Raw genomic sequence first — 26,655 nt, 5'->3', positions numbered from 1 at the left:
TTCCTAATAAAACTTAGGTCAGAAATCACCAGGCCCATCTGCAGCAGCTGATGTTATCTTCCTCACCCTTCAGCCTGTCCATGCCTGAGCACAGGGCAGTGGAGATTCCTGGCTGGGAACCACAGTGGGAATGAGTAAATCTCAGGTACTGGGGTGCACTCTACTGCCTCCCTGGAAATCAATCCTTCCCTGAGACTGAGCAAATGACCCTTTAGTGATTTCCCCTTGCTATCCTTTGGGAACAATACCCATACAATAAACATTTGGGTTGTTGTCTGTTCTCCCCCTCAGCTGCAGCTGCCATGCTGGGCAAGCTGAATGTCCTGCTTTATTTTCTTGTTTAAAATAAATAATTTTGCTGTCCTTTGGCTAACATTTGAGACTCTCCACTTGTGCCAGTTGGCTGGGCTGCCCTGAGCCAGGCACTGCAGGTGAAAGCAGCCCTGTGAACACAGGCAGGGCATGGGGAGCTTTGATTTCTGTGCATTTGCTTTAGACCAAGAGACAGCCACTGGTGAACGTGGGGGAGTTTAATTCTGAGTGATGGCAAAGCAAGAGGCTGCTCTCTGCCTTATCAACAGGTGCCAGCAAGAGGCCACTGGAATTGATCTAGGAAATGACAGCCCAGCACTGGGAACCTTGAAAACCCTGCAATCTCCTGCTGGAGTCATTTTTCCCAGGTTCTGTTCTGCTGGGCTGTGCTGCAAAGCGCAATGTGAAGTGAGGTGACAGCCTAGCCATGGGTCATTCAGCCTGTCAGTAATTCCAGCCTTGCCAAATTGGTCCTGCCTCCTCACCAGCCCATGAACTCCACAGACACTTCACCCACTCATGCTGCACTGGCTACTGCATCACTTTAGCTGGAAAAGCACTTCATGTGTGAAGGCTGAGAGGCTTTTCCTTTGGAAATCAGGCTGGTACCAGATGAGCAAACAATATTATTATTATTATTTTCATTAAGATATCACATCCTGTCCACACACAACATTGGCAATTGCATTTCAAATAGCTGTGCCTTCTCAAACTGCACAGTACAATTTAGACACTGTTTTTGCTGTGTCCATGATCCTTCTTACTGGGCTTGTTCTGGAGTGGGAAAAGCTCTATTTCTAAACTCAGAACTGCAGGGACTCTTTATGCACAGAGCTGATATTCTGACACAGATTCCTTTTTTCCAATGGATCCAAAGCACCAAACTGATCAACCCCCTATCCTGAACAGTCTGATGCTGCCTGTTTTCAAGCAGCAAAAAAGAAATACTCTGGCTTGGGAGTTTGCTTTGAAGAAGCCAAACCCAATGTAAGCGAAAACAAAACTTTCATTTGGTGAAAACTTCTGTTAATTTCAAAAACCCTGATAACTATAAAAACCATGCAATTTACTTACCAGCTTCCACAAATCAGGAGTCTTAGTCCTGCAGGGTTTCTCCTCCCAGTGGCAGAGTTCTCACTTCCCTGAGCTCCTTCCAGCTGGGTTTGGTTTGGTCTAAGAGTCAGCACCTGTGAATCCAGGCTGTGGATTAAACACAATTGCTTTTCTCTTTTCCCTGTTTGCTTTTTTCTTTTTTTTCCCCAAGTTATTATAAGCAGAACATAACATAGTGGAAGAAATAAAGAATTACAGTCGGGATGTGAGGAATTTTTTTTTTTTCTTTTGGAATGGAATTTCAATGTTCAACTATAAAGAAAAAGCAATGAAAAGAATCAGAGCTTTTTCCACTGCTTTGCACATTGTAAAGTCATTTCAACATTGTAATATAGGTGTCAAACGTTACTAAATCAGCTGTCAGATGCTACCAAACACTTACTTTGCACAGGTGTAAATGATCACATAAAATGCAAAGCACTGATCTGACACCAAAAATCTTTGTGTACCTTTTCTGATTTCAGCAGCTTTACAGAACTATGGAGAAAAAGTCCAATGGGGAGTTTATTCCTTGTTATTTAAGCATTTTTGATCTGTTTTCTTACTTTTAGGGATGTGGTTTCCCCTTCTGCCCCAGCTGACTGACACCAAGGAAGAAAATGCATGGAATAGCTTTGGACTGATCTACAAAGAACAATATTATGTTTCATAATAATGTTCCAAATGTTAAAGAATTTTTCCTGCCAAAACCTCTCTTTTTTAAGTGTCCCAGCATCATCAACTGCTGGCCCACAGCTCTGGGAATACACACTTTCAGCTAATGGCAGGAACTGTCAGGGGAAACACAAAACAGGTATTCCTCCCAGACACAGAATGAAACAGAGGATTAAAGCTAAATGCCAAATCCTACCAGCAGTGAAGCAAATTAAGGTTTATTTTTCATTCCTGTTAATTCTTTCCTCTCTTTTTAACTAATTCATCTTGTTTCACCTAATGCCAGTGGTTTTTTTCCTGTTTGGCCACTTTGGTGGAAGGGGGGGACAATCCATTTTAGGCACATAGTGTTGGGTAAGAAGTTAAAGCTTCAGGCCAAGCCCAGATCCTAAAGGAGCAGCCTGCAGGCTCCCTGCTGTGTCCAGCTGCCCAAAGGCAGGGCTGGGTGACCACAAACACCTCCCTGCCCCTCCTGCAGCACCGTCCCAAAGGTGCCCTGGTCCACCCACGTGCTGCTGGGACATTCAAGTGCCTCATGAGGAGCATTTAAATCAGGCTGTGTACAGCAAAATCTCTCAACAACCTTAATGTCAGGGGTGTGGGACGGCAACCTTTATTGTGAGAGAGCTGTGACACAAACCTTACCATAATGAAACCATTCCAGGTAATAACTCAGAAGGACTGAGTTTGTCTCCACTGTTTTACTTCGGATTTTCTTGTGGAAAGTAAGTCTGGCCCACGGGGGGCTGAGTGAAGCACACAGTGATTAATTAGAGCTGGATGGATTTTGTATAGTTCAATATGAACATGTCACTTCTCTGGCTGCTCCATCTCCATCTTCCCTCTGACCAGCCAGAATTTATTCCAGAATGCTTGCTCTGGTACCAGGAGCAGCAGGTAACTGTATATCTATATATACATATTTATATATATTTATTTATGTATACACACAGCAAAACCCTCCCCTTTTCTCACAACTAACCACTCTTGGAAACAGAAAAATAATAATGGTGAAAAGGGATCTACTGCTCAGTGAATGCACATTTCAGTGTCCCTTCTGAAAGAGCTGTGAAAGCATTTTCAAACATGCAAGGCTGAATGTGTGTTAAAATAGTTAAACTATTATAAAGCATCCAGTTTTTAAAGTATCACTTATCATAAGAACATTTTAATGTATGGTGCTGTATTTGCTTTCACAGTTTTGGATTATGTCAACAGAACCACATAATGAAGATGTAGTAAAATTTTACTGCACTTGTAGCTGAAACTCAGAAAAATGGGAGTTTTTATTTTAAAAAATGAGCTCCAAAGAGAATTCTTCCCCCTGCCTTAGATGCCCACAGCCAAATGTTCATGCAAAGGATGCTCTGCTCCAACAGAAGACCCAAACAGGTCCAGGTCCAAAGGCAAGGCTGGGTGCAGCACCCACAAAAGCTGCAGCGTTTGTGCTCTGCTGACACTGAACTGGCTCATTTCAATTGATTCCTTTGATGTACAATAACAAAGCAGCAGCAAATCATTATCCATCCATAATACATCATTATAAAAATACCTTTTTTTACTGCCCTTCCATCTCAGCTTCAAATCATCAAAGATGGCCTTATTTGCAGACAGAACTAAAGTCAGATTGTTTATGAACAGTGATTTTACATGTGCTGAAACTTTAGCAGGATGTATTAGGAATGATGATAGCACATGGCCTGCCTTAGAAAAGCCCCTCTGTAAATTCCTTGCCCACCCCAGCAAGGGCAGCAGGGCCAGTGGATGCTGCAGGACCACAGCAGGGAGCAGCAGGGGAAGGTGGAAGTGCCTCCATCAGTGCTGCTGCTGCCAAAGGCTCCAGATCCAAGCCAGGCTGGAATTGTCCCGTGTGTATTTCAGGCTCAGAGCATGCACAGGCACAGGAGGGGTTGTGGAGATCAGCTGAGGCCATAAAGGAAATTTGTAACAATTCAGGTTAGCCCACATTTTGTTGTGTTACTAAAAATAGTCTGTAAATAAATGTATTTACAGGCCACTTCCTTGTAGGCAGCAATTACTTCCAGCAGCATCCAGGTTTTAGTGCACAGCCACGTTCTCACTGTGCACTGCTGTGGATCCAGGCTTCAACTGGAGATTGGGCACTATTGATCCTCTGGGGTTTATTATGGTCTGCATTCCACAGCCCTCAGAACCCATCCCCTTGCCTGCGTTCAGCCAAGATCATGGATGGCTCCATGGCCACTCCACACTCCTGGGCAGGCTCTCAGGGAGCCAGAGCTGGCAGAGGAGCTGGGGGTGCTGCCCCCAAACACACCCAGCTGAGCTCCCCACTGCAGCAGGAGGGGCTGCCTGTGTCCCTCTGCCCCACACCCAGACAAAAACAACCCTAAAACCCCAACCCCAGAGGTGCTGTCCCTCTCTGGGAGCCAGCTGGGGCTGTTCCAGTGAGGAGGAGTGTGGTGGGGAAGGCTGAGCCTTTAAAAGCCTTTAACATCTTTCTTCCACACAAGGTTTGCTCATTATTATATATCATTGCTCATTGCTGACACCAAACCCTTCAGCCACTTTTTTGTTAATACTTACCAGGAGCCACCTAGTGAGGACTGAAAACAGAGTCAGTCTCTCCAGTTTCTCAGTCTCCTAAATTTCATTTGTCAGAATTTTGACATTTAAAACCAATCTGGGATGGGCAGATCAGGAATCAACCTGTGCTCATCAACCCAGGCTCAGTGATGCCTTTAGGAATGTGTACATCAGCCACTGAGGGGAAAAGTGCTCAAAAAGCCTTTATGGAGATGAAAGGAAAGTGCAAAAATATTGGCATTTTAAAGACTGAGCTACTTAGTTACATGAAGTCTTTCTAAAATACACCATACTGGATAACTGAGCAAAGATCTCTCTTCAAAATCTGCACTTCACAGGAGCACTGCCAGCACTGGGTCAGCCAGAAATGCTGCAACACCCCAAGGGCTGCTTCAGCTCCTTTTTAAAAATAAGATTTAGAATAAAGTCCAGCCCTCACTTCAGAAAATCCCACTGGAATTGAAACTAAAATTAATATAATACCTAAAGGTACAATTTAAGTTTTGGTGTTGCAATATTTTATTCACACAAGAGCATTTATTAAGGATCAGGAGGACTCACAATTCCTAATGCTCCTGTTTCTTTGTATCATTCAACTTTGGATGGTTTGATCAATGGCAGCATGATTAATGCAGTTACTAGAACAGCTGTTATAAAAATAATATTGAAAAAACCACAGTTTGTACATTGGAAGACTATTCTGGTAAGTCACTTGATCACCTGTAGAACAGAGGGCAGCACTTCTTCTTACACTGACACTGCTTAAGATAAAGATTTCTTTTAGGAACAAAAAAAATCAGGTGATTCTATTCTGCAAAGTCTGTTCACAAAAGTCTGCTAATGAGAAAAAAAAGCAGTGTTAAAAATGAAAGAAATTGTGAACACTCCACATTTAGATGTAGGCAGAAGTAAACATAAACACAGGGAGTATATTCCCTGTAGATCTATTTAAAGGTCTTTTTTGCTTTTAAGTGACAGTGATTTATATTCAGGGCATGTGTGTGTAAACATGTGTACACAAACAGGAGTTTGCAAGGAAATAAGCACTGTGCCTTTGACCCAGGAATTAAAATAAAGAGGGAACAGGTGATCACTTAATTCCACCTGACTCAAACCAGCCTTCAGGGCCGTGTTTTGAAAAGGGAAGCTTTCAGCTGTTTTCAGTTTTCAAAGTTCAGAATCTGGAGCATACAATAATTAGGAAAATGTTTAATACCAACCCACCCTCTTTATTAAGTCATTTCTTCAAGTATTTTTAATAGTGCAAAATACTGGTTTGCATTAGTACAGTTACTATGGGAATTCACAGTCCAAAAAAAAATCTTAAAAGATTTCCAAAGTCAAACAAAAAACTTTTTAATACTGTATTTTTAGCAAGAACATTTTTAACAAAGAATGTGTACTTTAACTTAATATGGTACAACAGAGAAACCATACTTAAAAGTTTCCATTATCTAACACTCTACTGCATATTCATTTTTCCATCTTAAAAGACCAAAAGCCAAGCTGAACTGAGCATTAAAAAAAAAAGCATCAATTATAATCCTCATATTACATCAGCTATTAGGGTTTAGCTCACACTTTTGAATCGGTCATCTAATGAAAGGACAATTTTTACATCGTTCTTTTAAAAAATGTACACACATTTCTTTTTAAAACGTAATATATATCGAGTATCTGCTTCAGTAAACAAAGCTTAATTTATAAACACAATCGAAACAGCTCCATGTTGAACAGTTTCAGTGATAAACTGGACTTGTATGATGTACAGCCAGTGAGGACCATTGTGGCTTAAAATCATTGTGCCATTGCTATTCAGTAATAGCCACCTCCTAAGGAAAAAAAAAAAGTTCTTTTTTTGGGGCAGGGTGGGGAGGGGAAATAATTGATGTATGTGCTTAAAAATACTAAAACTCCTTTCTATCTCCAGGGACCTAAAAATGATCTGTTGTGACAGGCTTGGTTTGGTATGGTAAGCTTGTAAAAAGTCTCAGTATTTCTTAATACGGCAGTTTTCAATGCAGCAACAGTAAATTGCTTGAAATTGTCCTTCAAGTTTCATGCTACAAATCCTGTTCCTCACACAGTACTGAAGGCATCAAAGGTTGGAAGGGACATTTCTCAGGAACTATATAGTCTTCAAATAGTGGTCATTATACATTTTTCAGCAATAGGAGGCTCCTTCAGTACATGATGGTCGGCTTGATGTATGTTCTGTTTTCTGGAGGGAAACAAAAAAGAAAAAAGTCAATTACACAGCTGAACATTTTATAATTAACTGACACTTAGGTGGTTTCTTCACTGGGCTGTGGATCTTTTTTTTTCCTCAAGCCAAATGAGCAGATCTGAAAGTGATATAAACTAAACTGTCCATCACATGGGCACGTTTTGTGTGGGAAAAGGACTGGTGACAACACCTGGCCAAGCCCCCAAGAAAGGACAAAGACCCACCACCACTTCCCTGGTGCTTGCCAGAAATGGCTCAGGACAGGTTGCAAACACTCTGATTTGGATTTTTTTCCTTTAAGGTGTTTTTTTAATCAAACAGTCCTTTTCTCCCAAAGGCAGCCTGTGTTGGATTGCTGCCTCCCTGGGACAGACCCAGGGACAAGGCAGCAGCTTTAGCACACACCCCTGTCACTGCACAAAACCTGCCAGGGAACAGGGTGTTAAAACTGCACTGCTTTCAGAAAATGTAAATCAGGATCTGTTCTTAGAAAACTGTTCTTTCATTCAGAAACCACCACCTTTCTCTTAAAATTCTATTTCTTTATTTAGAGAATGAAGCAGAAAATCACTTCATAAAAATATTCCTAGTTACAGTACCTATCAACTGTGATTTTTCACATTAAGCAACTTTAGGCCCAGAGAAAAAATAAATATTGAAATGCCCACAGAAACTGAAGCTAACAAGAATCCATATTCCTGCTCATTATACAATGAATCACGAATCCACCCAGCTAAATCTGCAAGAACTGATCTGGAAGATGATAGCAAAATGATAATCTGGAGCAGCATTTTGTGTAATGTTGACATCTCTCCCATTACTGTTTTACATACGCCAATACCGAGCACTCCTAAGGAAAGAACAAGTATTGACCTGCAAACTGACACTGATCCTTGGAGCAATCTCCAAGTTTGCCACATTTCAATTTCAAAATGCATTTCAGCTATAATATGAGTGATTTATCATTTAGCAGTAGCTGTCAAAGTAACCTCCTAGATAAAACAAAAACATCTGGAACCATAAACAGAGGAGAGCAGTAGCTGAATTTTAATCCAAATCCGACATGTTCACTTCATTAGGAACAGGAAACAGCTAATTAGTAATTGAATGTTTTGTGGTTTTAAGGAGGCTCAGACTCTCCAAACTGAGATGATTTAATACGTATTTTGGATGTAAGCACAAATAAAGATCACAAGAGCCAGGGACATAACAACTCCAGAGGGATGTTTGGGAGCCTCCAAAGAAAGAACTAAAATTAGTTTCAGGCCATTGGCTGATGAAAATTCTTGTTTTAAACCTGGTGGGGAATTATTAAAGCCTGGGGGGGTTCAGCAGAAATGCAAGGATTGAGCACTGTGGGGTTTGTTTGTGGTTTGGGGTTTTTTTTTTCCTTTTTCTCATGATCATTAGGAAGCTGCACATGGCTTCTTTCCTAGTGGAGGCTGTTCCTTATGTTCCCATTAAATTTTAAGTATTATTTTTTAAATTAAGGTAAGATGAGGACATTGAGGGTACTGTGGGCTGACTAAACTTTGGAACAGGTTTCCATATTTCCTTCCAATCCCCTTTATTTCTCAAGGAAAGTTCAATGGAGATATCTGGAATACCTGTAAGAGAGAAAAGTAAATGCCACAGCTCAAGCCCAGTGCAGCCACCCAGGAGACATCATTGATCAGTGAGCAGAAAGTGCATAGTTAAATATCTCCTTTTTATAACACCCTCAATTATTCTCCAGAAATTAAAATACTTTTTTTGTTGCTGTGCAATAAACTGAATTTCATGGCATTAACCACGTCACACAGCAATCACCTCTGAGGAATTAACGTGCTGGGAGCAGCTGTGCCCCCACTTACACAGGAAAGACAATGTGATGTTGTCAAATTAATCTTTTCTGCAGAATATTCACCATCTCCTCAGTGCAGCTGACTGCAAGCTACAGACCATTTTATAGCACTTTACTGTATTATATAGCAAAGATTTGAATAAATCTGTGTGCAATAAATGTATTCTTTTATCAGGTTTATCCCTTAATCAAATATTCATTTATGTGGGCTTCATTCTATTAAAAAATGAAATTATACAAAGGTGAGCAAAAGCGTAGATTTACAGTAGTTTAAAGCCTAATCTCATTCTCTAGGGGTAATACTGACAATATAAAAACTGTATAAATGATATTCCCTAACACTAAATATGCTTATGAGCCCCCTGTGCATGTTACACTGCTTTACAGCCTACAGAGCAATGCATGACTGGCTTAATAAGCAAGACATTTAGAAAGGAGGTTTTTTTTCCCCCTTCACAATGTATAAGACAAGTAAAGATCTCCAAGTTTCTTGGTGAGCCAGTCTGTGTTAATAACTGGAATTTTCCCTCAGGACAGCATTCTCTTCCCTGAGCTGTTAGCCCAGGGTAGGTGCAGCTCTTGCACTCCTTTTAGCCACAATATCATCATTTATCTTTCATTTATCTTTTTCTTCCAAGGTTTTAATGGGTGCATAAAGGACAAATCCAAAGGCAATAATCACCATCTCCATATTTATTCATGTTTAATTTTTTTTCCAGAGCTTATTTCACATCTCTGAATCCTTTGTAAGATCTCTGTTTTAAACTGGGAATTTAGCTTTATTTCCCTACATTACTTTGAAACAAAACAAGTGTCCAACTGCACAGGAGATGAGCTCCCCACTCCTCCCAGGCTGGGTAAACAGCACCTCAGTTAGATCAGAGCCAAGCTCAGCTTTGGAGGAAGCAACACAAGGGAAATGCAATGCTGTAACAATAAATTAACTTGCAAAGCTGAGGCTAATTAGTTTGAACCAGAGTCTTACTTTGTACAAAGAAAAAAATCAGACAAAACCAGTTTGCTTCTCCAAAGGATCACATCCCTCAGAAAACCCCTCTTTCCCTACAGCCCTTGGCAGACAGGAGTGCTGCCTGCCCGGCAGGGGAATGAACCCAGGCCCTGCTTCTGGGTAAGGACCAGAGCAATGACCAAATCTCAGCAAAGGATCCCTTCACTACCAGGAAAAGAAGATGGATCTGGGCTGATCATTCAGCTGAATGACAAGTAAAATTTACTTCTTTGTCTGCTTATTAGTAGTCCAGCAAAACTTCTCTTTTATCTACAAATATGCTTCAAACTGAGCAGTGAGAGAGCAGGGCACAGCTCCCCCTTGACCCAGGAAGAAAAAATGGCTCTGTGAGCAGTAGTACCAACAAAGGTTGGTTTGTTTTCATCTCTCCCACTTTCCTATGGCCTCTCTCCACCCTGCAGAGGTGCAGATATGATACCAGAGGTGCCCTCTCTGATCTGGCTGAGCCCAGGGCATCCCTTGGCATTGGTACCAAAACCTCTCCTTCCTCCCAGCCTGACCCTGCAGAGCTGCTCACCCACAGAGCTGCTGGGTAGGAGCTTCTTCCCCTCTTACTTTGTGTGTAAGGTGACTTGACCCTGTCAAGTATTTCCTCATCCATGCCACGAGAGTTAAGAAACCTTGAACTAAACCCAGTGAGTCCCTGTGAAGCCAGCTCCTGGTGAGCCCTTCTGGGGTAGCTCTGAGCTGCATGGGGCCGTGTGGGCAGGGAGTGACAGTCTGGGAACTGCCCAGGAGCTTTGAGGGAGCTTTTCTGGGAACTCTGCAATGACACAGCACGAGGCAGCTACCAGGGGTTTAATAACCCACAGCCTCCAGAGCAGGACACGCTCTAGGGAGAGGACACAGCTTGGGCAGGAGGAAGAACAACAGGCCTAAGACTCAGATAAAGCAGCTTGGATTTGAGAACTCAGTGATTAGATCAGAACACCAATGAACACCAAGGAAGTCCTGTCTTCATGATAAACCCCAAAATATGTTCCAAACTACATCAGTCCTTCATCTTTGACAAATAAATAAAATGCTATTCACATGCCAGATAAAAATAAAATCTTATTCACAGTAACCCTGGAGTTTCTGTGTCAAATCTCTGGCAGGGTATGTCACAAACAAAAGCAGCAGCAGCAGCCCTGGGTCACCCTCCTGTTGCAGGCACAGTGAAGTACATTTTCACCTCAGGAAAGCCTGCCTGCCTATGCTGCTGCCTCCTTCCTGAAATTTTATTTTTGCGTAAATTGTTGTTATCAAGTATTACTGTAACATCTACTTTTTAAGATTTTAAGCTAACATTGCTTTGCTGATTGTTCCACTATCCCCTAACAATGAAATATTGTAATACAAAAGTTAACTAAGGTATAAACATGCAAAAGGAGAAGTCTCCCTGCGATCATAAAATGATGTTATTTTCTGTTCAGCAGTTCATGTTACTGCTGTTCATGCTAATTAATTAAAGGAGCTGTTGCTGTAATGTGCAAACAGGGAATCTGAGAAACTGAGAGGGCTTTTAGGTCTCGGAGTGAAGTTAAGTCAATCTGGGCGCGGGCAATCAAATGTAATGAAATCACTTGTCAGTGCTAAGCTTGCAAAAACTGTGAAGTTTGACTAGGGAGTAAAAGGATTATAATTAGATTTCCAATAGGATAATAACTAAATGGCAGAAAGCAGTAAAGAGAAAATATTACTTTGTTAGCTAATGGTGCTGCTGTTCGGTTTTAGTTTTTATCAGCACACTTGTAGTTGTGCTAATTTAATTTGCTTTTATCAGCAAAAATGCACTACTCGAATGGTACTTGAATGTCATTTGCAAAAATCATTGATCTGAAGGTGCACTTAATGACACCCAGTATGTTTATTTTATGTGGAAGGGAGATTGGCTGATAAAATGGTTGATGCACTGTGGTGCTGGCCCAGGAGTGAGTGGTGGAAGGAGGAGCAGGAGGGTGTCTGAGTGCTCATCACCTGCTCTGATCTCCTCTGCCAGCTAAAAATCTCCCAGCTCCAGCTCTGAACTACATCTGGGATATGGAGGATGGAGGCATTAGAATGTAAAGTTCAAAAAAGTTTTTAAGTCTCATCTGCATGAAATTTCTGTTCAATTAATATACAAAGCAGAGGGAAAATGAGTCAACTAAATGGAAAAGATTTATAATGCAGATCAGAAACGCAGTACATGAACAGCTTGTGTTAATAAAATCATTTTAAGAAATGAGCATAAAATATGATATGACTTAATCACTGTGAAAGGTGGCTGTGCAGTAGTTCTGTAATTTTCCTTTAAACCATCTTAAGGAGATACTGGCAGTGGAACTAATTGAATTTCAAAGGAAAAGCACTGTGTGAATGATAGATTTCTGTCCAGCAGAGCTATTGACAACAGAAAAAGAAAGCTCTGTATTGATGCTAAAGCTTTTTTTCTGAGCAACTGACAGAGATTTTGGAAGCCTGGAAACAGCTTTGTATTAGGGACATGTGTTTTGCCCCTTCCTCCTCCCAGGGCCCAAAAAACAAAGGCAGCAAATGACAGGGGCAGTGAGGGAGTGTGCTCGAATTGTCAGAGCTGCAGCAGCAATAGGAGCTGTCAGGGACACGAATGGTTATCAAAGGAAATGGAATAAAAAGTTATTACAGTATCAGCATAAATAAAAATGAAAGAGACGGTGCTGCAGGACAGGAACACTTTGAAATCTAAACAAGCTCCACAGAGAGCTCTCCAGAAAGCTTTGTATCAGCTGAGAGTGTTTAGTGACCAAGTGGCTCAGCTCCTCACGTGTCCCCACGAGCAGGATTACCACACCAGGGGGGTCAGAGCCAGCAGGGCAGAAAAGGGAAGGGAATGGGAGGGACAGGGACAGCGCTGCAGCTCCTGCTGCTCAGGCCATGTCCTGCTCCCACTGAGCCCAGGGACACTGAACACAGGGAATATCCAGCTGTCCCTTTGGCCACGCTTAATAAAAACTTCCTGAGCCAAAGCCTCTCATAACTGAAGGGACGATGTAGTTGGGATCAGATTAAAAGAAAAAAAAGAAAGAAAAAACTAGACGCGAAGTAAAAATGGTAAAAAATCACAAGGCTTTCCTGTGCATTAATAAACTACAGGTAACATAAACTTCTCTTGATTCCTTCAGGCAAGTAAATGGTCCTAGGAAGTGGCTGTGCATCACCTTCCTCACAGTATTTATAATCATTTCTGATGTAAAGACATATATGAGCCAAGTGTCATGGTTTTTCTTCAACTGAAAAGTGAAATTACCTTTCTCTTTTTTACCAGAGTGCCCAGATGCACCTTTGACTCTCAGAGTTGTCTGGAAGAGCACTGAGAATTCCTCTCAGCAGGTACCATGAACAGATCAGAAATGTAAGGAACATTTTGCCCATCAAATTTAAATACATGTGTCCCAAGTGCTCATCCAATATTTTGACTATTTCTGGCAGCAGCAATTTTCCAATTGCAATATTTAGAGCACAGCTCTCATTATATGTGCACATATATATACACACACATATGTCAGATGTATATATCTGCATTACAATAAAGCTGTGATTCTCCCTCTCTGTCATACAGAGCATATGAATCTAAAATCACAAGAAGAGACAACAGTAAAAATATTTGAAAGCTTTCCTGTAAGGATGGCAGATGGACGACAGATGCATACCAGAGGTATGCAAGTCAAACCTTCCCCAGCTGAAGAGAAATGCTCAAGTGAGGTTTGTGTCTCTGAGTGCACTGCAGCCCTTCTCCTGTCTGCACAAACTGCCTGCAGTTGCCTCAGCACAGGGGATTTCTGCCCGTGACCACTCCATGAAGCAGGAGAAAGGGTGGGATTGCTCTGAGAAGGAGCAGTTCTGTGGAAGAGGCAGCTGTCTGCAGGCTGCCAGCACAGAACCGAACAGTCTGGAATGAACATGGCACAGGACTGAAGGGAGAAAAACTCTGCAAGCTGGACTTTCATCAGAGAATTCCAATGTTCAAATTGCTCAGAGCAGATTTTATCACAGGTGACTGTGGATGTTCTGTGAGGCTCAAAGAGGCTTCCATGAGGAATGGGAATATCCCTTGGGAATATCCCTGTGTCTCAGCTTCCCCAAAGGAGGATTTCACAACTCCTCACGTCCCAGACCTGCAGCCAGAACTCATTTCCTGCTCTTTGGGAAGCACTCAGGCCATACCTTGAGGTGCTGCACTTACACACAGTCACACAGTGAGACAAAAGTAGCACCCATAATGTGAACATGGCTCTTCTTTCTCACTTATAGTTCATGCATTTTTTTAAAACAACTGCAATCTTGACAGGTAGGTAAAGACCAGAGGTAGAATATTTCAAAGGATAAATCATATGTAAAACCCCTATTGAACTAAGGGCACATGTCTTGGTAGATAAATACCAGTTTTAAAACAAACAGCACCTCTAAATCACCTCAGCTAAATATCACCTCTACTTAAAGTTAATTTCTGATCTTGTAAAGGTAATTTCTGATCTTTGCTCCTACAAAGGTTTTCTGTATCAAACAGGAAAACAAACTGAAGCTCTGTAATTTACATTGACCTTAAATCATGAAAACAGATACAAAAATGATTTAACCTAATTTTTAACGACAAGCACACAAGTGAGGAGCTGTGGTACATACTGCACCTTGCATGGCTGCACTGTCATGTTGGGTTCCGTTGTGTTCTATTTCCATATCTGGGATTCCAGCATCTGAAAGATGGGAGACTGAAGATTAATGCATTCCCCTTTGCCCCTCTCTCAGGCATCTTTAGAAAAATATTTATAGCAAACTAGGGTGCTCTCCAAGTTAACATGGTCTTGCATAAAACATTTGGTCCTCATAGAATTTTCAGTAGTAAATTGTTTCCAAAATGTGCAAACATTACTGGTCTCACAGTGAATTATTTTTAACGTGCTTCACATTTGTCTGACGATCAGATAATAAGCAACACGTGGTAATAATATGTCTGCAAAATCCTCTTGGAGAATGAGGGCATCTGACACATGAAAAATAAAATTTGAAATTAAACTGTGATAATATTAAACTACATTGACTCTTGTATATAGCCAAGTACCTCCAAATTACAGAGTTGAAGAATACAGCCAGTGCCAGGCAACAGTTTTGGGGTGTGTGTGTATCAGTTTGTGCGAGTGCATGTTACAGATAAGAACTGTGCAAATTGCATTTCCAACCTCAGCTCGGGATGTGTGAGCATGTGTTACCACCCAGACCCAAATTACAGCTGTCATATTATGTGAAGTATTTCCAGATCTCCGAGAAGAGCTTTCCAAAGAGGACTGTGCTCTTTTATTTTTTTTCCCAAGTTGAGAAGGAGTCTCATGACACTCACTCTGGACCTGTTTAATTTCATGTTGGTGATCCCTGTGTCTGCACAGTCCTTGGGGTGGGGGCGGGGGCTCCAACACCCCAGGGTGTTACAGGAACAGATGCCACGCTCCACCTTGTGCCAACAAGGATTAGCATGAAGGGGATGTGATTTGAATCCATGGCACCTCAAATCCTGGAGTAACATCTGCTTCCCTTATCACACAGCCCTTAGAAATTACAGGAAGGAAAAACCCACACCTGAAAGGAAGCTGTGTCTACAGTTTGGGGGTTTTTTCTGTGCAAAAGCCTGTTCTGGACTTTCTCAAACAGGGAACAAGTGCACTGCTGCTTTCACAGATCCCTTCAGCTGAGTGTCAGGATCTGTCACAGAGGTGATGCTTTGCTGGTGACCCTGCAGTAACTGAGCCCTGAGTGAAAGCAGGGCAACCCTGACACGTACAGTCCTTACAGGAGAGCAATAGCTCAGCAACAAACGTGTAAACCAAATACGTGTCATGTCTGCATATATAGCTCTATAAATGTATATGTGATAAAAAAGCAGCATTTTCACATATACATTTTTTTTCTTATAAAATCACAAGTGGCTGCTATTCTGCAGGACTTCCCTTACTCAGATTCCTGCTCTGAAGGCAAGTGCAGGGCACTGACCTATCAATCTGAAAAGATTCTTTCTTCTCAAACCCTTCAGAGTACACGTTGTATATACCAAAAATGACAAAGTCATCTGTAACTAATAACAGCATCTGTTAAATGAGACAGACTGTCAGAGTTAAATTAAAAATACTCAGAATAGCCCTTCACATTTTGTTGTCATAAAATTGTACCTGCAATTAAATTGTGGATTAAGATGCTAATGAGCTACCTGATTTGCATGTGCAATCAGATTAGCATGTAAATATCAGCTTCTTGCAGGCACTAACATATATATGACTACCTGAGCCTGCAAATCAAAGTGCTGCAGCCAGGCCCACACTAGCAGATGTAAAGGTGTGTTAATCACACTGCTGGAACGTTGGTATCTCTGGATTTGTGGCTTCCAGAACTGCTGGGTGCTGCTGGCTGGTGTGTGAGCAGCAGGTGCTTCCCTGCAGTGACAGCACCCAGGGGAGTGACCTTGCAGCACATCAGGATTTTAGGTTTTTTCTGACATTCCTCTCAAGGTCCTGGTTCTATCCATGGCATCCAGTCTGGGAATTTGTCTAATCCAGTGGAGGTGGTGGAGAAGGTTTTTGCTGGCTCTGGCCACCCAGTGTCCCTGGTCACTGTCCCCACCCCACTGTGACTGCAGCTGTGAATCCACACCTGGATCCCCTTGGCCACTGCCAGTGCTCCAGGGACAGCAGCCAGTCCCTGCTTCCAGGATGTGCAGGGCTCTGAGCAGCAGATGAGAGGAGCCTCTGAGAGATGCTGCTCTGGTACTCACAGAGTTTATGTGCCTTGGGTGCCCCAGGTAAATCTCAGCTCCCATCTCCTGCCGAGCACTGCCGTGCCAGGGCACACACACAGCCCTGGCTTTAGACAACTGTGGGCAGCTCTCACAGCTGAGAACTCCAGACAAGCCAAATTCATTATTTTTGCTCAGCAGTCAGGCAGCTTTTGCACTCTGCAGTCTCTAGCAGCGCCCAAAGCAGGCAACACAAATTAACACACCACAGGACACCTGAATGCAGCAGGGACTGAACGTCACTCTGATTCCTGAACCTCTGCAGAGACTCCAGGTAGGGATGCACAGACTAAACCTTAGCTGCAGAAGCTGAAATTAATTAAATCTCAGCTAGGTTCAGTCTTAAATGTTCAAACCAAAGCTCTAAAGTTTGGCCAGAATCATCTGAAGCACAAAAGGCAAACCCTCCCGGGTAGCCAGAACCTAATCACTGTTTAGGAGATGAACTGATTTGCTTTTGTTTCACAAGAATATTTGGGAAGTGTTCAAAACCCAGTCAGCTCTGAAAGCTGATACATATTTAACAAACTTAATAGGTCCTGAGGCTGAGCAAACTTCAGCCAAACGGCTTTTGAAATGAAGCTCAGCAGTTCTAAAAATGAATCTGCTGGGAGAGAAGAGTTCACAGAACCTTATAGGAACCAAATTTCACATTGTCTTAGCTGGCACTGTAACAGATTTCTCTGTAATATATTCAGCATTTCTTGTCATCTCTGTGTAAACTGCTCTGTCTGTTTCTCTAGTTGCAGACTTATTTATTTTTTTAATTCTCGACCCAGAGCACATAGCCTGAAATAGATTTTTCATTATTTCAGGAAAGAATTGTGGGGGTTTATTCTGAAATTTGCTCTGTGCACCATCTGATTTTTTTTTCCACTCAATCAAACATCATTTTAAGCTGACTGTGAAAGGCCAACTAAGACATTACCATTTAACATCCTGAGACCGTCACCTGATGTGGCCTGTTTCAGAGCCTGTTCCACTTGTTCTCTTCTCTTGGATTCAAATTCCAAAGCTTCCTGCAATTTTCTCTTTGCCTTCTTCTCTTTCTTCAAGCGTTTTTGAATTGTGGCTGAAATGTAAACACAGTGTAAGAATGGTTGTCAGGGCACAATTAACAGATGATGGAGACAGTAAAAATTTAGTTTATGTTCGATATTCAAAGGTGCAGTTCTAGCTCAGGACTCCTAGGACAATAAAGATGTGCATGTGGTGGTGACCTGAAAGACAAACAATTCTGGCGATGGTGATTATCGGTGCAATTCTGTCACAAGTCAGGAGCTATCAAAGTCTGTGAATGACTTGAAGTTTTTGGTAAGTTAGCTGGGATTCAGGAGGGGCACACTGGGCTGTCCCAAGGAACTCAGTTTTGTTTTACAGTCCCATCACATTTGGGTGATGCAACATTTGTGGACACCCACTGCGATTAACAGCCTCAGAAGGATTTACTGACCCTCCACAAGCTGACTGAGAGGTGCCTTTGGTTCCTCTTAGTGAGACCTGGCACTGCAGAAAGCTCCACACACTCAATTTCCATTCAAGAAGCAAAGGAAGAAAGGACTAGGCACCTCCACTTTCGGTCTTATCTAGTTTTATCTTTCTGATTTCATGGATGTAATCTAGAAGTAGCTTTTGGCACATGAAGTGCTGTTCCTTCAGATGCAGATCTGAATTTTAAAAAGAATACTAATACTGCCTCCTTTGCAACAGCACAGCGAGAAATTCAGATTTACCAATTTAATTGCCTATTATTATCAAAAGCTTCTAACCAGTCATGGTTTTGTCTCAGAAGGCCCCATTTGGGGTGTGCTTCTGCACCTCAATCTCCTGATGCAAAAAAAAAAAACAAAAATCCTAAGATTATTTCCTTCAGATCTTGCACTTGGGCAGACAATTTCTCACAGCTCTATTTTGTTGTGCTGAAGTTCTCTACAAGACAAACTGAGCAGCACTGAAACTGCAGAAATATGAGTTAGGGAAGTAATGAAAAAAATCACCTAAATACCCAAATTAAAGCCATGTCTTTCTCACAGTAGGACTGATGATGCTTGGAGGATAACAGCAGAAACAAAAAGAAATTAAAACTGTCAAATGAAGAAATCGGGCTGGGAATACCTGGGCAGAGTGATGCTAATACACCTGGAAGCCATGGAACTGCCCCAGCTTCCCTGCTCAGAGCCTGCCAAAACTCTCTGGGGCCAGTTGCCCTACAGGTAATAATCCTTCAGCTATGTTCCTTCTGCTCACAGAAACCTGTGCTTAGCTCTGGTACTAGGAGATTTGAATCTTTCATTACCAGGGCAGGTCCACTGCTGCATTACACCAGTATGAATGTCAGTTAACTCTGAGCCCTCGACAGCACCAGCTGGAAATGCCAAAGGATTACACGTTTCACAGACACCTAAACTCCATTTTTCCCTCACTCACCTCTGCTTTGCAGCTCAGCTGTGAGTTGCCTTTCCAAGCTCTCTCGTAGTTCTCGCTCTCTACAAAGCTCCATCTTTAACTCTTTCTTTTCCTGCTGTATCTGCTTTTCCTGGACTCTTGCATTGTCCACAGCCACTTTCAGCAGGCCCTAAAACACACACAAATGCAAGATCTGAAAACATCATTTCCTCTCAGCAGTGACAAAATTCATCCATTTGTTTCTTTTACACCCTCTAGGAAAACAGAAAGATTAGAAGCAGGAACATACAGACCTGAAACACAACTGGGTATCAGAAGTAGCTAATGTTGGAGTTATTTATGAGGAATTTTGTGGCATGGAAACATTCAGTACAGCTTTGGTTAATTTGGTTACACACACAGTGCCATGTCTCTGCTCACCTCAGTAACTGTGCAGTAACTGTGCAGAGAGCACTGCAGGAATAATGAGAATGGTGAATTTCAAATATTGCCAATTATTAAGTCAAATATACAATGTATGAAACCCTTCCATGACTGATAACGCCAGGGAGAGAGGAAACCTAAGCACGACATGAAATTAAAGAGATGAGAAACTACAAATACAAAATTGTTTCTGAAACTTTTTTAAGAGTGCAAAAGAAACACACGTTATCTATCATGACATAACCAGGCCCTGAGAAGAATTTACCTGAATGTTGGTTAATAGTGTTTCTACTGATGAAAGACCATCAGCAAAAAGAAATGGCGCCGGAAATCCAGGAGGCAAGGCCTGTCCAGCCAGTTGGACTTTATCTAAGGTTGGTTTCATTATTGGAATGGCAATTTGGACCTCTTCTGTAAAGATAGGTTTAAAAGCAACATCAGAATGCATTGGAAATATAGGTGACTGTAATTTCTAGCAACTAGCATTTTGTTTATCTGGAAGTCAAAATACAAGTGCATTAGTAAAATCAACATTGTTTCAGTCTTTGGGCAGCTGGGACTGTTGCCAAGGCAAGTTGGCAAAATAGTACAGAACAATAATCAATACACTGAGACTATAACACAGCTGTAATGGAGTACAGACTATTATATCTCAAATTCTACAGAATTATACCACAGAATTATAACAGTATTACGCAGTTCATTAAACCTGAATGACCTGTCTTCATTCTATCATGTTTGCCATTCTGTGATGTGCGGTTTTTGTTGCTATAACCTTGGCAAAATTCTAATCAAGGAATATATCACATCTCTTTACTTCTTTACCTTTCCCCTTCCCGTGCTCAGCAGTAAATAATCTCCACTGAGTCATCCATCCCCTCTGCCAGCACTGCTTGGAACTGGAGCATCTACTGCAGAGAGCAAACTGGGGCCTGGCAGCTTCCCCCTTCACTCCTTCTTGCAAATACATGGTGTGGGTATAGATCAATCTGTGCACAGACAGCAGAAATGTGTATCCAGAAAGAAACGATGTTAGAAATTCTTTTTTTCTAGAATCCCTTCAATTTGGTGAGGAATCAATACTATCACCAAGGAACTCCCGTTTTTGAATAGAATAATTGAAGGATCTTTTAGGATAGTAGATGTAGCTCCTTCTCTCAGATCCCTTTGAGCACTTCTTCCCACATATTCATTTTAATTGCTGAAAACCACACAATTAAAATCTAGCTGTGACTGAAGCTAAACTTTGTACAATTCTTTCACTGTGAAATATTAAAAAAATACTTCTGTGCAATATTCCAGTCTCTTTCTCTCTCTCTCTCTATATATATATAGACATCAAGATCCTGCACTTGCAGAAATCATGGCAAGTGTCTGCCCAGCACCTCCTTTTTAGGGAAGCCTGTGATACCTGCCTTGGCCATGATGCTAGTGCTTGCCCAGGGCAGCAGCCAGCCAGCCCCCAGAGTTTCATCTATCAAGTGCCTTGGTGACATTAAAGCCTGAATTTACAATTAGACCACACCATATTCAAAAGGTCTCCTTCTTTCACTCCTGTTTTTAAGGAATAAACAACTTAAAAAGAATCTGACAACTAATTAACCCAGGGTGTCTCCACTGCAGCACTGTTTCCTGGTGTAACACACTCAGGAGCCTCCACTGAGCTGCACTTTTTGCATCCACCTGACAACAAACCAGGAGCATTAGCAGTTTTCAAGTATTCATTGAAATCTCTGGTTTGGGAGTATTTTGTCTTTGCTCTGTGAGTTCATTAAAAGGAACATCTTCCTAATGATTTTTCAGGACTAATAACAAAAGCCAGTAACCTCCACACGTCCTCAGAGATGGCATCTTAGATGGAATTTAAGTGATCCATTTAAAAAAATCCCAGCTCAAGTAACAAAGTCAGACCACGAAGTTTGTGCTGATTCAGACACACCATTCCTCACATTCAAATCTATCAGTGGCAGAGTTTTTAAAATAACCTGATTAGTTGTCACACATGGTGCCACACAGAAAGAACAGCGAAGCCACGGAGTCACAAAAGACTAAACAGAAGTGGCATTTGAAAAAGAAAGCAATACATGAAGTATGCATAACGAAACTGGAGCTGCTCTAACACCTCTAGAAATCTCTGCTATTTGGAGATGAAAGTAATAACATTAAATTGGCCGAAAGGAAAATTACTATTGACTGTGAAGACAGGTTGCATGGTCTATGGTTTGTAATGCTACTGTACAGCAGATTGAAGTTTCAAAATAGTATTACTCTTCTTTAAAGAGATAGACACAGCTAAATTAGGTGCTGCTTGCTGCAGTGAGGATCAAATGCAAAAAGAATCATATTTCATCAGACCCAGTCAACACCAGGAAAATAAATAGAAATATAAGAGGTATGCAGGCAATGATTCATTTTGATAATCTGGCCCAAGAGAGACACATAGAGACAGCACACAGATCTAAGCTTCTACCAAAAGACAAATAGGACACAGAGGGTGGGAATTGGGATGACAGTGTAGCAGAGGTCACATCGATTTTCAGCAGCAGTTTTCACACAGATGAGATAACCCTGGACTCTATTTGGCCCATTGTTCATATCCTACCTGTCCCAGAAGCAATAAATTTCCAAGTCCCAGAAAAAGGGCAGTAAAGAAGAAGGATTCTACTTATGACTTCTTATGATTAAGTTTTTGTGCTAACCAAACATGCTTTGCAGACCAAGGTCACATTGCATGTTAAAGTCTGTAATAGCTGAAACTAGAAGCAGCATATTATGTTTTAGCGTATATGGGTGGAAACTGTCAAACCATTCATCATTTTTTTTCTGATTGAAATCACACTCTGCAAAGATGAATGATAAATGCATTAGAAATCTATTTCAATCTTGTAATAGGTCTTCACATCTGAACGGTGTCTACATCTTGCCCAAGCTCTGAATAAGTGCACAGTTAGGCAGAAATTTATTAGCTAGACTTGAGGAATCATAATTGGTAAAGCAATTAAAAATGGCATGTGCTGGAAGAATTTCTTGGGGACTGTATCAAATGCATCTCTTTAATGGAAAAAAAATAATGTTGATTTAAGGATTTTGATTTTAGACACCACTAAAAATATAAATGCTAAAAGCTGCACTCACATATACAATACAACAGAATAAGCAAGAAATAAAGCCAAGACAGCTCCAGTCTGACCAAGGACACAAACAACCTTTCTGATTATTGAAGCAAAGTGGGAACTACTTTTATCGAGCCTGTTTGTTAAACCTGCCATGCTTTATAAAAGCATTCAGGAATCCATTTAGAGCGCAGTCTTTTCATTTTAATTTCTAGCTGACATCCAGATGAATAGATGAAAGTAAGAATTATACTGCAGAGCAAAGAAATACACAGTAAACACTAACAGTGAATGGAGTATCATCCTGGGAAAGCACACAGAAATCTGCTAGGAAGTTTCTTGCTCTTAATTCAATATGCTTAAGTATTTCATCTTCTGTCTTCTGCCTAAATTGAAGGAACAGGGATTGGCAAATGAAGCATCAACCTCCAGACTGAACACAGCACTGGGAACGTGGGGAACGTGAATTGCTCCCTGCACGGCCCAAACCAACAGGCACTTTTATTTGCCAGCTGGTTTATTTTCTTTCAGAAGGCATGTTTTTAAACCCATCAGTCACAGCCCTGATCCACTTGAAATGCCACGTCCCACTCAAAACAAGGGAGAAATATTAAAAGTACAATTTATACTGGTTAGACCACCAAGTTATTTCTTCTCATGCACTTAAAAACTGTATCTACCTGGAGCTGTAGGAGCATTACTCACCTCCAACAGTGCACAGAATGTAACTCATACATTAAATAAATACATGGCATATGGAGGAGAGAGAAACAATTGATACAGGATTTAGAGTTATTAACCTGTTAGTTACTAACCAAGACATTTGATCTCAGAAACCCTCCAGGCAGGGATAAGAAGATGGTTTTGGACACAGATGATGGCTGGGTCACTCCTTTTCCCTGCCTGTGGCATAAAATTTAGAAACCCAGGGACTGAAGTGGTTTATTAAAATTGTAATTCTTTGAGTTTCATACCTGAGTGATGGGGATTACATTTAATGGCCCATAGGTACAGAACAGCCTGGATACTCTAATGGACCTCTTTGTCTTTTAATAAAATAAAGCAGAGGATTTGCAACATCAGCTGGGTTGTCTGTGTGACTCATCTCTGAAAGTAAAATATGTATTTGAAATACCATTATTTGCCCAAAGACCTGACAGAATAATCCAAACTGATAAATCTTCATGGTGGCAAGAGGTGCCCTGACTTCCAGCTCTAGGTGGTGTCCAAACATGGGTATTTTAATATAATTAGGGCTAAAATTTTGATTTTTGACTGCAAAATCAGTTTTCTGAAAGAGACTTCTTATTTTAATTTTAAATCTTGGCTACTTCTGTATTGCTTAACTAGAAGCCAGGTTGTTTTTTTCTTTTACAGCAAAACAAGTATGAAAACCTGTAATCTGACTCATTGTTTGGTTCAAGTATTTTGCATTTCTAATTCCACAAGGACAGGGTTATCTGTCTTCCATGTCATCATAACTTCCAAAATCCTCCATAACACTCTATATTTTTTCCCCCTCACTCATTGCTGCTCTGCCAGGAGGTGAGACTCCTGATCATCAGTGCAAAAAGAGATGTCTCCTGTAAACCAGGCACCAGGCAGAAATTTAGTGCTTTAACCTTGTGATTCAGGTGCCAAATTTAAAGTCACTGCTGTTTTAATTAATTACAGCCCCTGAATGAACGGGGTCAATGAATGCAATTGAGGAGCAGCTGATTAATCCAGTGCAGTACCTTTAAATCAGATTTCATTTCGTTTCCCAGTGACTGATACAAGCCTGGTTCACTACTGAGCTTTGTCAGGACAAACTTCACTTTGAGAACAGTATCTAACAATTAAATACACGTTTCCTATACATTTCCATGCTGCCTTAAAAGCTTCTAGAAACAGAGAATGGTACCATCAGCTGTGCTCCACTTATCTGTGTCCAAGCAGGTTCTCATCTGTGCACTCTGAAATCACTCCACTCTGTCTGAACAAGTGTTTAATAAAACTTTTTCAGTGGGATCAGCAGGAAATGCAGACCATACAACCATGGAATGGTTGAGGTTGGGAAAGAGCTGTAAGGTCATGATGGAGTCCAGCTGTTCCCCCAGCCCTGCCTAGGCCACCACTGACCATGTCCCCACGGGCCACATCCACAGGGCTTTTGAGTCCCACCAGGGATGGGGACTCCAGCACTGCCCTGGGCAGCTGTGCCAGGGCTGGACACTTTCCATGAAGGAATTTTCCACCATCCAACCTGATTCTCCCCTGGCCCAGCCTGAGGCCGTTCCCTCTCCTCCTGTCCCTGTTCCCTGGGAGCAGAGCCTCCCCTGGCTGTCCCCTCCTGTCAGGAGCTGTGCAGAGCCACAAGGTCCCCCCTGAGCCTCCTTTTCTGCAGGCTGGGCCCCTTCCCAACTCCCTCAGCCCCTCCTGGGGCTCCAGCCCCTTCCCAGCTCCATTCCCTTCCCTGGACTCACTCCAGCCCCTCAATGTCCCTCTGGTCATGAGGGTCCCCGAGCTGCCCCCAGCACTGGAGGTGCCCCAGCAGTGCCAGCCCAGGGGACAGCACTGCCCTGATCCCCTGGACACCACTCCTGATCTCAGGAATGACAAGGGTGTGTCCTCCCAAAGGGCATCACAGAGCTGCCACTTGAGGTTTGAATGCAAGGAGACGGCAAAAAGCAGAGAAATGAAAATTTCACTAGAAAAAGCTGAAATTACAGTTTATAAATTGCCTTTATCTGTGCACTCTTTATCAAGAGGTGCATAATTATACAGCTTTGACATTTTCATCAGTGTACTCTCATTAATAACCCAGAAAATTATATCTATTTATAACTTTAACATATTTACAATATACTCTGATGTTCACATGGCACTGGCAGTAAAAACACCTGAAAATATTTTATTAATTCAAGCCTTAAAAACAAAGACCTGAGTTAGATGAGACACTTGGTTTGCAATAATAGTGAAAAATAAAACTAAAAAGTGCAGCAATTCACAGGCTCAACATCAGAACTAAAGTTTCACAGCACGTAACCCCAGTTTAAAGTTCAGTCTGTGCAGATTAAGAAAAACAAATACAACTGATGTCACCTTGTTAAATTCTGTTCATTAAGGAGAAGCCTAAGTACTCCCACTAAAGCTCCTAATACATATATAAAGAGCCTTCAAAATGCTTTTTTTACTACTCAGAATTATTTACAATTTGTTTGCCCATGTTATTAATATCTTTGCTTTCTCCTACAAGCTGCTCCTTGGGCAGGTTTTGGTAATCTGGATTCCAAAATATTTAAAGTTGCTTTGTGCTGTAAAATGCTTCTTAATCTAAAGAGAAGCTTAAAAACTATTGATGTGCATTTTCCATATGGTAATTTAAAGTAACTATTTTATTCAGGCAATAATAGTACCTTGTCACTCCTCACCAAGATGAGGAGGATTATTTCTGTGAAATAATGTGAACTATTCAATAAAAGTTTAGTAACAAAATTACTGTGGCATGGAAGAAAGGGGGAAAATGAAACAAAATAAACAAAATCCTCCTCATGGTCATTATCAGGAGGTTATACAATTTTTCTCAGCTAACTCTCCTATTAACATTCACAAAAGGTTTTTTTCATGGTGATTTTTAAGCATCACTGTAGTCTGACTATTCCTCTACTGAGATTTTAAAGTGTCAGATGAGGATGGGTAGGAGGAATTTGCCAAGAAGAAAAAAAAAAAAAGATTCTTCAATTTTCTTCGCGGATTCAGCTTTTCCCTATTAATGTTGAGATTATTTCTTCAACTATTTTGTTGCAAATATTTATGACTCCATATGGAACAACAGATGTTGAAGAGAAGGGATAGCAGAAAAGACTTCATTTTCAGCAATTACCCTGCTACTTGTTGTCATACTGTAGGTGTTCTTAGTGCATCTATTTTACATACCACCCTGTCCTTTCACACACTGCAAAAATGTCAGTTTGGATAATTAATGTAATAACTGTAGTCCAAATCATTTCCACAATGAAAAAAAATATAAATAGGACAACAGGAGGAAGAAATCAAGAAGGCAGAGGGAAGAGAGGAATTGCTTTAGCATTCTTCTGGAGTATCTGATCAGGAATCAGTTTGCAAAACTGCATTAGGTCCTTAATACAAAATCTTTCCCTTTGGGACAGATTTCAGCGACTGTCACCAAGAAGAGAAATCACACCA

At 41.3% G+C, this 26,655-nt stretch overlaps 1 protein-coding gene across 2 annotated transcripts in view; it reads right to left on the bottom strand.

Annotated features, from left to right (window-relative positions):
- Nucleotides 1-5,994: 5,994 nt before the first annotated feature.
- DACH2 (dachshund family transcription factor 2) overlaps nt 5,995-26,655 on the bottom strand; it is a 241,850-nt gene continuing 221,189 nt past the window's right edge. The window contains exons 8-12 of one of the 2 annotated variants that reach the window (XM_059859504.1): nt 19,620-19,765; nt 18,953-19,100; nt 17,478-17,597; nt 14,376-14,441; nt 5,995-6,865 (exon numbers count right to left, since the gene is read on the bottom strand). In XM_059859504.1, coding sequence (XP_059715487.1) covers nt 6,828-6,865; nt 14,376-14,441; nt 17,478-17,597; nt 18,953-19,100; nt 19,620-19,765 — 518 coding nt within the window. In that variant the 3' untranslated portion in view covers nt 5,995-6,827. Of the gene's footprint in view, nt 6,866-14,375; nt 14,442-17,453; nt 17,598-18,952; nt 19,101-19,619; nt 19,766-26,655 lie in introns of both variants that reach the window. The other variant, XM_059859503.1, reaches the window with a different exon arrangement.

Source organism: Haemorhous mexicanus, chromosome 14, assembly GCF_027477595.1.
Source record: "Haemorhous mexicanus isolate bHaeMex1 chromosome 14, bHaeMex1.pri, whole genome shotgun sequence".
NCBI classification, from domain to species: Eukaryota; Metazoa; Chordata; class Aves; order Passeriformes; family Fringillidae; genus Haemorhous; species Haemorhous mexicanus.
Note: the sequence above shows the minus strand (reverse complement) of the source record. Positions and strands in the feature narration are given on the sequence as shown.